This window comes from Musca vetustissima, unplaced genomic scaffold (assembly GCF_032173495.1).
Source record: "Musca vetustissima isolate MV318-11 ecotype Yass unplaced genomic scaffold, APGP_CSIRO_Mvet_v1 utg3724, whole genome shotgun sequence".
NCBI classification, from domain to species: Eukaryota; Metazoa; Arthropoda; class Insecta; order Diptera; family Muscidae; genus Musca; species Musca vetustissima.
In genome coordinates this window covers 20240-35050 of record NW_026883914.1, presented here as the reverse complement: position 1 = coordinate 35050, position 14811 = coordinate 20240, and the positions used below count along the sequence as shown (strand labels likewise).

The 14811-nt window shown below is 36.9% G+C and overlaps 1 protein-coding gene across 1 annotated transcript; it reads left to right on the top strand.

Annotated features, from left to right (window-relative positions):
- The first annotated feature begins 173 nt into the window (after positions 1 to 173).
- On the top strand, positions 174 to 1849 carry LOC133330895 (cryptochrome-1-like). The gene is made up of 2 exons (XM_061539297.1): positions 174 to 834; positions 897 to 1849. Exons 1-2 carry the CDS (start codon positions 174 to 176, stop codon positions 1847 to 1849), a joined length of 1614 nt encoding a protein of 537 aa, XP_061395281.1.
- Positions 1850 to 14811: the final 12962 nt, after the last annotated feature.

Sequence of the window (14811 nt, the reverse complement as noted above, 5' to 3'; positions counted from 1 at the left end):
CACAACATTCGGATGCATTCTCCAATTTTGTTTTCATCATTATCTTCTTTGATAGCAAAAAAATCTAGCGCCTTTCACTTTTCTTATGGTTGCACGTTCTTTGTAAAAGATTGCATGTTCATGTACATTGTGAAATTCCCTTCAGAACATCTCATTCAAATTCTCGGTGAACAATGAACGACAAATCAACTTTAATTCATTGGTTCCGGAAAGGGCTGCGGGTCCATGATAATCCTGCATTGATGAGGATATTTGAAAAATCTCAAGGAAATCCAACCAAATATTCCATACGTCCAATATTTATCCTGGATCCCTCACTGCTTCAATGGCTGAGGGTCGGAGCAAATCGTTGGAGATTTTTACAAAGAAGTCTTGTGGATTTAGATAAACAATTGGTGGCGCTAAATAGTCGCCTCTATGTGGTCAGAGGTAATCCGAATAATGTATTTCCACGACTCTTCAAGGAATGGCAAACGGAGTTGTTAACATTCGAGGAGGATATTGAACCATTTGCCTTAAAACGTGATGCCGAAATTAAGACAATAGCTCGCGAACACAATGTAGAAGTGGAAACGTTTTGGTCCCATACGGTCTTTAATCCGTATACGGTAATGCAAAAGAATATGGGCAAGGCTCCGCTGACCTATCAAAAGTTTTTGGGCGTAATAGAGAAAATGAAAGCGCCCGAGCCATTGGGAGTACCTGAGAAATTGAAGGAGAATAGTGTATGCAAGGATTCACTTGAAGAGGAGAATCCAAATTGTTACGAAGTGCCTTTGCTGGAGGATATGGTTAAAAATATGGCTGATTTGGGAGAGGAGAAATTTCCTGGAGGTAAGGAATTTGTAATAATTCCAAAAGATTATTTTTTAATAAGGTCTTGTTATTTATTCCAGGTGAATCGGAGGCATTGCGGCGCATGGAAGCCAGTTTGGCAAACATTCCTTGGGTAACATCATTTGAAAAACCCAACACCTCACCAAATTCCCTGGAACCATCAACAACAGTATTAAGCCCCTACCTGAAATTCGGTTGCCTTAGCTCAAGACTATTTCACAAGAAACTATCTGCCATCCTGAAGGCTCATCCAAAACACTCCAAGCCCCCAGTATCCCTTATGGGCCAGCTATATTGGCGTGAATTTTATTATACCGCAGCCACAGCAGAACCCAACTTTGATCGCATGATGGGCAACAGTATCTGCATGCAAATTCCATGGCAATGCAATGATGCCCACCTGGAGGCATGGACATATGGTCGCACCGGTTATCCCTTCATTGATGCCATTATGCGTCAGCTTCGCCAAGAAGGATGGATACACCATTTGGCCCGACATGCTGTTGCCTGCTTCTTGACACGCGGTGATTTATGGATATCATGGGAGGAAGGACAAAAAGTATTCGAAGAATTATTACTAGATCAAGATTGGGCCCTCAATGCCGGCAATTGGATGTGGCTATCGGCTTCGGCATTTTTCCATCAATATTTTCGTGTCTATAGTCCGGTGGCATTTGGTAAAAAGACCGATCCCACTGGGGCTTATATACGTAAATATGTTCCCGAATTAGCTAAATATCCAGCCGGAGCTATATATGAACCATGGAAAGTCGCCTTGGGTGATCAGAGGAAATATGGCTGCGTTATTGGGACGGATTATCCGCATCGCATTGTAAAGCACGATGTGGTACATAAGGAAAATATAAAACGTATGTCGGCTGCCTATAAGGTTAATCGGGAGGTTAAAACGGGAAAAGAAGACCCGCAAGATGGTGTCGATGCGAAGAAGAGAAAACGAGAGGCTGGAAATGGTGGCAGTGGTGGTTCGAAAAGTAAGAAGGCAAAGAAATAAGGGGTATTACAATTTATGAAACACTTGTCGCCTGCAATTGAAATGCACCATTTTGGACCATGGAACTAGTTTTATGATAGATATACAAGAATCTCGAATTTTTTTAAATTGATTTTATATTATTTTTTTTATAAAATTTGTTATATTTTGAAAATGTTTTATAACTTGTTACAATTAAGTGGAAATTAAAGTTCCTGTGGAGGGAAATATAAAAAAATATATTTACAAGAAGACCAGGAGCTCTTCTATAAGAAGTCCTAAAACTATTCTATAATAATATCTAGAGATATTTAGAACTCATATATAATAAGACCCAGAGCTCACCTATAAGAATAACTAGAGCTCTCATATAAGAAGACCTGAAGCTCTTCTACAAGAAGATCTAGAGTTTTTCTACAAGTAGCTCTAGAGTTCTTCTACAAGGAGTCCTAGAGTTCTTCTGTAATAAGTCCTAGAGGTATTTTATAAGAAACCCTTTAAGCTCTTCTATAAGAAATCTTAAAGCTCTCCTATAAAAAGACCTGGAGCTATTCTAAAAGAAGTCGTAGCTTCTATAAGAATGTCTAAAGATATATATTTATAAGATGACCTACAAGGAGTCCTATATTAAGTTATAGAGCTCTTTAATAAAAAACTCTTTAAGTTCTCCTATAAGAAGACCTTTAGCTATTCTATAAAAAGTCTCATAGCTCTTCTGTAAGAATTTCTTGAAAAACCTAGAACTCACATATAAGAAGACCAAGAGCTCATCTATAAGAAGACTAGGACTTATTGTAGAAGAACTCTATACACAAAGTCCTGGAGTTCTTCTACAATAAGTCCTAAATAAAGAAGATACCCTGAAACTCTTCTACAAGAAGGCCTGGAGACAGAATACCTCTTTTAAATCAATATATCTTAAAGATGATCTTATAGATAAACAAGAGGTCCTCAAATAGAGGAGCTATATATCCTTTTACTTTCGTCGACTATAAAGACGCATTCGAGCTTAAAGCCATGCCCATGTGCGGAATTCCTACAAAATTAATACGGCTAATGGAAAACGAGCTAGTCAAGACTGATGCAAATCAGTCTACGACTGACAGGACTATAGTTCTGGTAGGGAACGACCTACATTGGACCCTTAGTGCTATCCACGACAGTCTAGAGGAACAGAGTAGGGAACTCTTCGACCAACTGGACGGACTTCTACCGGAAGAGCAAAGTGTGGATACACTTCCGGAGGAACTGATATTAAATCTTACCCTGACTGATGATGAGCTGGACACTACGCTGATTCCGGCCATGTCTACACAGGAGGATTGATGTAGCATCAACGAAGGAAGTGTAGACCCCGTTGATCGATCGAACTCAAGTCTGATTCCAACAGGTCCTAAGCTTCAAAGGCAGACCGCGACTGAAGCGTCCGACGATGGGGAATCTATCGAGACCCCAGGAACCGACAAAGGTCGGAACTGCCCGAGAAGCATCCGATGAGAAGCACTATAAACGTGCCGTATCTTATCTCCGCTAATTCGTAGGGCGAGATGCGAATTTGCTTTCAAAGAGGGAGGTTCATCTTATCAGGATCTCCTTGCCGAAACAGACAGATCGGCCAAAAATATCATAAGAGTCTTTGAAACCGAGGAAGGTAGCAGAGTCGGCGAAGCCCATTCTTCCGACCCGAAGCCTTACCCCAGTCAAAAGGCAATGAATAGGCTGTTGAGCACACCCCCAACACAAACTGTCGTCCATAAGGATGATCGACGTGTGGAGTGCTCAGTATAAAAGTCCGATACTACGCCAATTGACAAAGGCGGAAGCGGTTGGTGCTAAGGCTTTGAGTAGCCTCATCGTTGGTCGGAATAGGAAGAAGGGTAAGTCTGGCAAGGAACCATCATATTCTGGAAGCGAGTTCTGCCCCGCGAAATAAATCTGTGAAGTGGATTCGCTCATCAGAAGTTCCACAGCCTTCAACCAAGAAGGCGATGACTTCACGTCTGACTTACCCATCTACCTTTGATGTGGCTGTAGTCGTTGGTGTTCGATATTTGTTCGATTAAGTTGCATAGCGTACTGAATTAGGTCCATATTGATGTATGCGAAGTTTTGTGGAAATCGCTTCAGATTTAGATATAGCTCCCATAGATAGTTTTGTCCGATTTTATGTAAATGGTGCACCAAACTCCAAAGGGTCATCTGTAGAGTAGAATCTCTTGGAAGTATTCAAGAGTCGTGGATTTGTTAAGAATATATTATTAAGGACTTTTTCAATCTTATTCTGTATGGACCCGTGATAGATATTTATGTTCATATGTATGACCACAATAAATTTTTATTTTTCAATTTTCAAATTCTCATATTTACAAATTCGTATATCATCCGGAATGAAATCCCCCTCAGTCTCTTCCAAATTGTAACGATATGTTGCACGATTTAACATTTTCCTGGGGAGACATATTTCAATATCTTTAAATCTATAAATGCCTGTACGTTGTTCGGGCGGAACTTCATCATATTGTAGAATTTCTTTATAATTTTCAATGGCTTCCATATCAACAGTTCCTCCCATAGCAATTTCTTCATCTAGCCATGGATCAATGTCAATGGGTGATATCATGGCACCACTGAAATCTTTATATTCAATAGAATTTTCAGGATTTTTAGTCATGGTCATCTGCTGGGGTAAATCTTCTTCATTGAAATTATCCGAATTGATATCGAATATTTGCAATTCCGTTGAAGGGGTCAGTTTGCTTTGAAGTGTTGTTTGAAGGAAAAGTGATTTGTTGGAAATTTTAATGGGATTTGGGATTTTTGACCATGTTCGGATCTTGGTAAGATAACGTAAATTGGAAATCATTGTGAAATAATTGAATATTTTTTTTCAGATAATAAATTTTTGATATGACTTTTATTTAATTTCTGAGTAAAGTCAAGAATATTTCTAGGGAGAGAGAGACCGAATAGACCTGAGTACATAAGCGAATATTTACCTTTTAAAAACTGTGGAGAATATCCTTATAGGGCTAATAAGTGATAATGTTTTCAGGAGATGGAGGAAAGATTTAAAGTCGGAAAAATTAATTTAATATTGGAAAGGGTGTATAATTCTGTGGACCAGAAGATATCCATATCCGTAAGTATATAAGCCCGTTGTAAAAATTGTTATTGTCTGACGAACCCATATTTAACTTAAACATTTTTCTTTACTTACAACCTAATTAAAATTCTCCACTTAAAGAGCACTTGGAACTAGTAATGAATCCTGCACATATGGTGCAGTATGCCCACGTATCCCCACACACAGATTCAATTTACCAACAACATTTCATTACATTACATGACATATGATTTACATCAACACATTGTATTTTTTTCCAACCTTGAGAACTTTGGAACATGCGACCGACAGACATGAAGACAGTCATACAGTTTGTCACGTTGTGTTCCGAAAAAACGCTAGTGTTTACATCGTTGAAAGCAACAAGCAGCAGTAATTTAGTTTTCATGGTTAACGAACATGGAACCAGCTCATCATGGATGCAGAAGTTCAGTACTACAACATGATATGTGATGAAGATTGCATGATGTCCTCATGAGGGAGGGAGAATTGAATTGAATGCGAGAGCTCTGATTCTTTAAGGAATATATTTCAAGGACTTATACAAGGCGTGGATTTAATCAAGACTAGCATATGCCCGCTACTTCATAAGCGAATGTGGAAAATATTTAGACATGTATTAACATATTATTTTATATCCACAGAAAACTGCATATGCCAGAAAAAACAAAACAACCCACACATTAATATCGACCATAAATTAAATTAATTCAAGCTCTAAAGTTTCACCCAAATACAAATTTTACCAAATTTCCATTAGCACGTATAAATGGAACCCTAAGAACCCTCCTCAACCATCCAACATAACTTCCTGCATACCCTGACATTACCCCCTATAATGATTCCAAATTCATTCAGGATTCTAAAACGGCTTATACATAACAACTTTTTACTGGGTTAACCTACTTTATGAGGATTTATTTGACATATATGCAAAGGAATTGACAATTGAAACCCACTGGGTTAAAAGTTTACCAAATTTAGTACACAGCAGTACGAATATCAAAACCTCCTACTCAAACTAAACCTACAACCCGACAGTTATCCTAAATCCAAGTATAAGGAATCCAACTCTACCGGTTCACCACAATTCAAATTGTACCAAATTTAGTACACTTAGTACCAATTTCCAAAACTTCCTACATACCCCAATCCTAAGCCCCCACAGTGATCCTAAATCCAAGTTTCAGGATTCCAACTCTATCAGTTCACCAAAAACTCAAATTGTACCAAATTTAGTACACAGTAGTACCAATTTCCAAAACTTCCTACACACCCCAGTAATACACCTCAACAGTTATAATGACTACAAATATCATGATTCTAGCTCTATTGATTCACCTAAAATTCAAATTGTAACAAATTTAGTACCCATAAGTATTAATTTCTTAAACTGAATCCTGACCCCAATTCTACACCCCTACAGTGATCCTGACTCCAAATTTCATTGTTCCCGCTCCATCGGTTCACACAAATCCAAATTGTATCAATTATAGTACGATTTAGTACTTTCCAAAACTACGTACATATCCCAATCCTACGCTCCGACGGTAATGTTAATTTCAAATTTCAGGATTCCAGCTCGATTTGTATCTTCAAATTAAATTTGTACCAACTATACACATAAGTACACTCTTTCAAAACCATCTCCTTAAAAAGACTTTACATCTCAACTCTGATTCGTATTCCAAATTTCAAGTTTTTAGCTCTATCCATTCACATGCTACGAAATTGTACCAAATTTAGAACATTTTAGTAGTTTTGGAATACTTATAGTTCGAATGTCAAAAAAGTCCTTGCTATATCTATTCTATTCTCCATCAGTGGTCCTCACTTAAAATTAAAGAGTTCTAGCTCTACCCGTTCGCCAAATACAAATGGTATCACATTTAGTACTGTTCGTACCGTTCTAGTACGAATTTCAAAAAAACCAGCCTTATCTGCCAGCTTTGGACCTAGAGTTACCCTCACCCAAAATTTCAAGATTCCAACTTCAGCCGTTTCGTCTGGGTGTTGATGAATCAGTCAGTCAATCACTTTACTCGTTTATTTTTTATTTATTTATCTCTTTAAAAGCTGGAGTCAGGTCCTCCTCCAGCTAGTCCACTTTCTATTAACTCGTTTATTAGTATGGATTTATTTCTCATAGATCAAAGTTTGACTTCGACTTTTGGGCTTTCCAATACAAAATCGATTAGTCCAATGTCGATTTACTTATCCCTAATCACTGTTTCTGCCAATTTGCTTCTTCCTTCAGTTATCATTTGTGTTAACGGCTGCGATCGGTTCAGTGCAAATTTTCGTCGTGAATTTATACTGTTTATAGAATTAAAGTGTTTTATATAATTGTGAAAATTGTAAATTATAACAATTTCAATTATAATTAATAACATTTAAATGATATAAAAGTGATTTTTAAGTGTAATTTGCTAGAAACAAATTTATATTGCATGAATGATAAGTGTTCTAATAAGAAAACAACTGTGAGAATGAGAGAGAGAGAGAATCGATCCCATATTGTTGTTTTTTTACCAATCATGCTCCAATTTGTTTCTTCAGTTGTCATTTGCAGTTTATTTACAATGTTTCGTCGTGTTTTTTTCATATTTAAACAATTATCTTGTTAAAAAATAAGCAACAAAAATATAAATTAAAATAATTTAATTAATAATTAATAGGATTCTAGTGATATTAAAATGTTTTCATCATTATAAAGTGTTACCAAATGGTTGTGTCCTTTGTCCGCCCAATGATGTTTGCAAATTTATGCCAATAAGAAAAAATCGTTGTTAAGAGTGAGAGAGTAAGAGAGGCTTAAAGAACAAATCTCGCTTTGTGCCGGTGCATTGACATTACTCTTGCTATCATTTATGTTTGCCTTCAGTTTACATTTGTGTTAACGGCGCGTTCGGTTTATTGCAATGCCTCATAGTGAATTTATCGAATTTAAGGAAGTATTTTATTATAAATAAATGAAGATAATGGTGAATTATATTTGTTTAAATAATAATTAATAAGATATTAATAAAATATAAGTGTTTTTCTATTGAAAATTGCTAGAAAAAAGTTGTGTGTTCAGTACCGCGAATTATATTGCAAATTCATGTTGTTCCTTTTGTCATGAGTAATGTGTTCGTGTGTGTACAGTGAGAGATATAGCAAAAGAGAAACATAACTGTCATTGATTGTAATAGTAATAGAGGCGGTTGCTCATAAGGCTTAAAAAATACTGTCAATTATTTTGCTATAAATTATTGGTAAAATGTGTGAATTATAATAATTAAAGTAATGATTGTAATCCCAAAAAATGTGTATACAATGAATTAAAAGTGTCTTTCCCAAAAAAGAGTGGAAAATTAAAATCTTCTTGATTCCGCGTAATATGATCATTGTCCATTGTAAAAGTGTTAGTGCAAGTTATAATACCCATTGTCTTAAAATTCCTTCGATATTCGTATTCGAGAAAGTAAGCACAGTTTGGAAGGCGATGTAATGCAGCAGCCGGTAAGTTTAGTTCACAAAAAAAAAAAAAGAAAATAAATAAATAAATATTAAACTAAAAGAAAATAAATAAACATTTCTTCTTTTAAAAAATTAAACGTTAACGAATGATTTTATTACATATTGAACATAATGAACTTATGGATTAACTCTAGTTTAGTAAAAAGGCATATATTATTTTTCTGAGATAGGTTTTTTTTACCATAATTATGAGAATATAGTTTTTCTTGGGGGACGTATCCGATTATACCCGGTTCTACGAATTCGATGAATAAAATGGGTACCATTTTAAACCTTATGAAAATAAATTTCCATTGTGTGGTGATACAACCGCATATCTAAACATTTTGGAAAGTTTGAACTGGTGGGAGATTATAATAGAGCAATGTTCTACTTTTAGAAATTTTCAAATAAAAATATTAAAAAACGTTTGATTTTATATGCTTTTTAAGCTGGGGCATTCTCATTAATTCGCACAACATGGCCTAGCCAGCTCAATACGACTATGTCGATGTTCGTAGGAAAAACCCACGAAAAACCCATCGACACATTCCATCTATTCGTCGACTATAAAGCCGCATTCGATAGCCCTATCCATTCAGAGGTATTTAAAGCCATGCCTACGTTCGTCATTCCTGCAAAATTAATACGGCTATGCAGGATAACTTTAAGTGGCACAAGATCAGCAGTTAAAGTCGGAAAGGACCTATCGGAGCCCTTTAATACCAAACGAGCATTCAGACATGGTGACAGTTTGTCGTGTGACCTTTTTAACATCCTGCTGGAAAAAGTCATACGAGATGCAAAGGTGAACAGAAATGGCACTCTGTACACCAAACAACACATGTTACTCGCATACGCCGATCACATCGATATAATGGGTCAAACATTGCGAGCGGTAACAGCCATCTTCAAACAAATTGAAAAGGAGTCTGCCAAAGTGGGTCTGGCAGTAAACGGCGAGAAGACCAAGCTGATGGTATCAACGCGCAAGACGTCCAGTAGACTCGGACCAACTGTGGAACTTGAGAACTACAGCTTCGAGGTAGTTGAGGATTTTATATAAATAAATAAAACGAATGACATCAGTTTTGAAAGTCGGAGAAGGATTGTGATGACCAACAGATGCTACTATGGTCTAAGTAAGGAATTTAGAAACAAGGCCACCTCCCGCCAGACCAAACTCACACTTTACAAGACACTGATACTACCCGTGCAGTTATATGGATCTGAAGCATGGGGTGTTTGAAAGAAAAATTCTCCGAAACAACATCGGCGTCGAATGAACCACGAATCTGGTCAATGATGGATTTGCCAGGTCTAAAGCCGCATTGGTATGGTCCAATACTTTCATTGACCATTGGCTTCAGTCGTTCACACAGTACGCTGGATAGCACTTTATATGCGATGGAGGAGACTGGAAGGAGAATTATTCCTCTATAGTTGGCATATATCTTGTCTCCTTTTTTGTGCACGGGACACAAGATGCTGAGGTTCCAATCATTGGGCATGCATTTCTCTAGCCAAATTGTACTTATCAGCTGGTGCATGCTCCTAACAAGCATCTGACCACCAGTCTTGAATAGTTCGTCTGGTAACCATCGGCTCCTTCTGCTTTATTGTTCTTGAGCCGATTAATTACTGTTATGACCTCATCTTGGCTAGGTGGTATACACGCTATACCATGATCTCTTATTGGTTCTGGGCTATCTTCTTCACCCCCACTATTTGATACCAGAAGCTTTTCAAAATGCTCCCTCCAGATTCTCAACACGCTGTGTGTATCTGTCACCAGGTTTCCTTCTTCATCCCTAAAGGAGGATGTGCCTGCACCAAAGCCTTCGGTTTGGTATTTTACTCGTTGGTAAAATTTCCGGACTTCATTCTGACCCCTGCTCTTTGTTCTTTCTTCTTTTTTCTGAAAACACGTTTCTCCTCTCTCCTTTTCTCTCGATAATTCACCATCACGTTACGTGTTGCTACTGTCTTCAGGTTTGCCCTATACGCTGGGTTTTTCACATCAATAGCATTACGACACTCCTGATCGTACCATGGGTTTTTTTGTGTTGCTTTTGCTGCAGTTTGTAGGGAGTGGGCAATTCTTTGCCATTGTGCTTCTATACTATTATCGGTACAAGAAGTGCTCTCGTCACGCAGGTGGGTAAGTTGAGCGGAGTAGGCATCGGCTACCTGTTGTTTTTGTAGCTTTTCGACACCGAGTTTCCGAGTTGTGTTAGATTGCACCTTTGCTGCAACATTAAGACGAGTGCGAACCTTGACTGCTACAATGTAGTGGTCCGAATCGATATTCGCTCCTCGGATCGATCGAACGTCTAATACACTGTATGAATGCCTTCCGTCTATCACAACATGATCAATTTGATTACTCGTTGCTTGATCGAGAGAAATCCAAGTGGCCTTGTCTACAACGAGATGCTTGAATCTGGTGCTGCTAACTACCATGTTTTTGCTGCCGCGAAGTCAATCAACTTCATGCCGTTGTCGGATGTTTCTTTAAGAAGGCTGAATTTTCCGACGGTGGGACCAAAGATATTTCCCCTTCCGATTTTTGCATTAAAATCTCCTAGCAGAATTTTAATGTCATGGCCACCAGGGCAGCGATAATATGCTGTTTCTAGGCACTCATAAAATATGTCTTTGGTCTGTTCATCATTATCTTCGGTCAGAGCATGAGCGCAAATGAGACTGATGTAGAAGAACTTCGCTTTTATACGGATTATAGCAATTTGCTCATCTACTGGAGGGTGAATCTGGAGACTAGGTCTTTTATTCTCCTGTTAACCATTAATCCGCAGCCAAATTCATGTCTCCTTTCATGGCAGCTATAATACAGGGAGTAATCATCTGATTTACTTACGCCAGTGTCTGTACATCGCATTTCCTGTAAGGCAATAATATCGGTTTTGTACTTCTTCTTGTACATTCGCCAAAGTGAAAACTGCGCCTGTTCTGCATAGTAGGAGGGGTTTTTCGAGTGTGGGCAACTAACCCGACGCCTCAACCCATTTTTATAGTTCTTATGGATGAACTCGCGGCACATATTAGCTCACTATTTCATCGGGTGATGAAAATAGCTACTCCAGGTAGCACCACGTGGAGGTCAGTGTCCACAATTGAGACGAAAGAGGGTCCAAGATATGCCTGGACTTCGCCATGTTAAAGCCAATCAGAGCCGTTGTTTGGTATCTATCATCCCCTACGTCACGCCTTTGTATTCGCCTATACAAATATTTTTAGAAAATGCACGCCACTTAAAAAATCCACAACACATGGTCCACTCATCCGACTATACTACTTCGCTTACTGTTTTTATTTTTATTATTATTTTACCCATTCTATATTTTAGTTTTGGAATTAATTTATTGCGGTTTGGCTAATAATAGCAATTTATTTCAATTTCTAAAATTAATAAGTTTTTCGCATATTAACTAACCCAACCTCAATATTTATTAGTAGGTGGTATAAACAAAAATTTTGAATATCAACTTTTCTCCAAATAATAATTTTCGAAATTAAAACCACAAATTTTGAAAAAAAACTCTATTTTCTCTCCCATACCTCTATTTTATACACTTTTGTGGTTATGAGTATGAATTTTCGTAAACACATCTGTTGTCATGCACTCCTCACAAAATGAACTTAGAATGTAGTGCGTGTGTGTGTGTGGGTGTATTCATTGTATTTTTGCTTAATATTCAAAAATTACGAACTTTATTAACCATAAATATTTAACCACACCACCACAACCTTCAATGCAAGAATGCTTGTATGCGTAATTGAAAATATGTCGCTATATGTAATCTCTTGCAAGTACGTATGTAAATGCACACACACACAAACATATGTATTTTCATATGTGTGTATGTGAAATATTTAATTATGATATTACATACAGATATATACATACCTAAGTTTTGAATGTACTGGAGAGGAGTAATTGGAAAAATTTGCTAAAAGTGGCACTTATGGTGCAAATGTAACTAATTTCAGAATGATTTTTTATTAAATAATTTTCTGATGCATAGATACAGATGAAATACAGCGATAGGTCGGAGTTCTGGGAGATTAAATTCAATATCTTATACCGAATTTACTTGTTGCCATCGAAGAGAATTTCAAAATATCTTAAGTTTAGTTCCATGCTCTAGTGGGTATCACTGATATTAACAATTATGGAATCATTTGCTTACATACAAAATATGCATAAAATATTTATGTATTAGATTGTGTGTATGTGTGTGTGAGTATATGTGTTTTCTAAACACACATGTGAGTAAAAATTATTACCTACGGGCTTATAAGTATTTGCATTTGTCGAATAGGATCGTTATGAAAATATGTCGTTGTCTTGTTTGCAGTCAGCATTAGTTTAGGACACTTTATTCATATATTCATTAAATTAATTACTATTTGTTAACAATTTACAATAAATAATACATATCGAAATTAACTTTTATAAAGGGGTATTACGAGGATGATAATAAATTGCAACTGCCTTTTGGCCTAAACAAATATGGCAGGGAATGTGTGATTGAGAAAGGGATTAGGAGGACCATCATAACTAAAAATAACTAATTGGTCCCTGAAAAAATATTCTTTAAAAAATCCACGCCTTGTTGGATGGTCCCTGAAAAAATATTCTTTAAAAAATCCACGCCTTGTTGGATGGTCCCTGAAAAAATATTCTTTAAAAAATCCACGCCTTGTTGGATGGTCCCTGAAAAAATATTCTTTAAAAAATCCACGCCTTGTTGGATGGTCCCTGAAAAAATATTCTTTAAAAAATCCACGCCTTGTTGGATGGTCCCTGAAAAAATATTCTTTAAAAAATCCACGCCTTGTTGGATGGTCCCTGAAAAAATATTCTTTAAAAAATCCACGCCTTGTTGGATGGTCCCTGAAAAAATATTCTTTAAAAAATCCACGCCTTGTTGGATGGTCCCTGAAAAAATATTCTTTAAAAAATCCACGCCTTGTTGGATGGTCCCTGAAAAAATATTCTTTAAAAAATCCACGCCTTGTTGGATGGTCCCTGAAAAAATATTCTTTAAAAAATCCACGCCTTGTTGGATGGTCCCTGAAAAAATATTCTTTAAAAAATCCACGCCTTGTTGGATGGTCCCTGAAAAAATATTCTTTAAAAAATCCACGCCTTGTTGGATGGTCCCTGAAAAAATATTCTTTAAAAAATCCACGCCTTGTTGGATGGTCCCTGAAAAAATATTCTTTAAAAAATCCACGCCTTGTTGGATGGTCCCTGAAAAAATATTCTTTAAAAAATCCACGCCTTGTTGGATGGTCCCTGAAAAAATATTCTTTAAAAAATCCACGCCTTGTTGGATGGTCCCTAAAAAAATATTCTTTAAAAAATCCACGCCTTGTTGGATGGTCCCTGAAAAAATATTCTTTAAAAAATCCACGCCTTGTTGGATGGTCCCTGGAAAAATATTCTTTAAAAAATCCACGCCTTGTTGGATGGTCCCTGGAAAAATATTCTTTAAAAAATCCACGCCTTGTTGGATGGTCCCTGGAAAAATATTCTTTAAAAAATCCACGCCTTGTTGGATGGTCCCTGGAAAAATATTCTTTAAAAAATCCACGCCTTGTTGGATGGTCCCTGGAAAAATATTCTTTAAAAAAAATCCACGCCTTGTTGGATGGTCCCTGAAAAAATATTCTTTAAAAAATCCACGCCTTGTTGGATGGTCCCTGGAAAAATATTCTTTAAAAAATCCACGCCTTGTTGGATGGTCCCTGGAAAAATATTCTTTAAAAAATCCACGCCTTGTTGGATGGTCCCTGGAAAAATATTCTTTAAAAAATCCACGCCTTGTTGGATGGTCCCTGGAAAAATATTCTTTAAAAAATCCACGCCTTGTTGGATGGTCCCTGAAAAAATATTCTTTAAAAAATCCACGCCTTGTTGGATGGTCCCTGAAAAAATATTCTTTAAAAAATCCACGCCTTGTTGGATGGTCCCTGAAAAAATATTCTTTAAAAAATCCACGCCTTGTTGGATGGTCCCTGAAAAAATATTCTTTAAAAAATCCACGCCTTGTTGGATGGTCCCTGAAAAAATATTCTTTAAAAAATCCACGCCTTGTTGGATGGTCCCTGAAAAAATATTCTTTAAAAAATCCACGCCTTGTTGGATGGTCCCTGAAAAAATATTCTTTAAAAAATCCACGCCTTGTTGGATGGTCCCTGAAAAAATATTCTTTAAAAAATCCACGCCTTGTTGGATGGTCCCTGAAAAAATATTCTTTAAAAAATCCACGCCTTGTTGGATGGTCCCTGAAAAAATATTCTTTAAAAAATCCACGCCTTGTTGGATGGT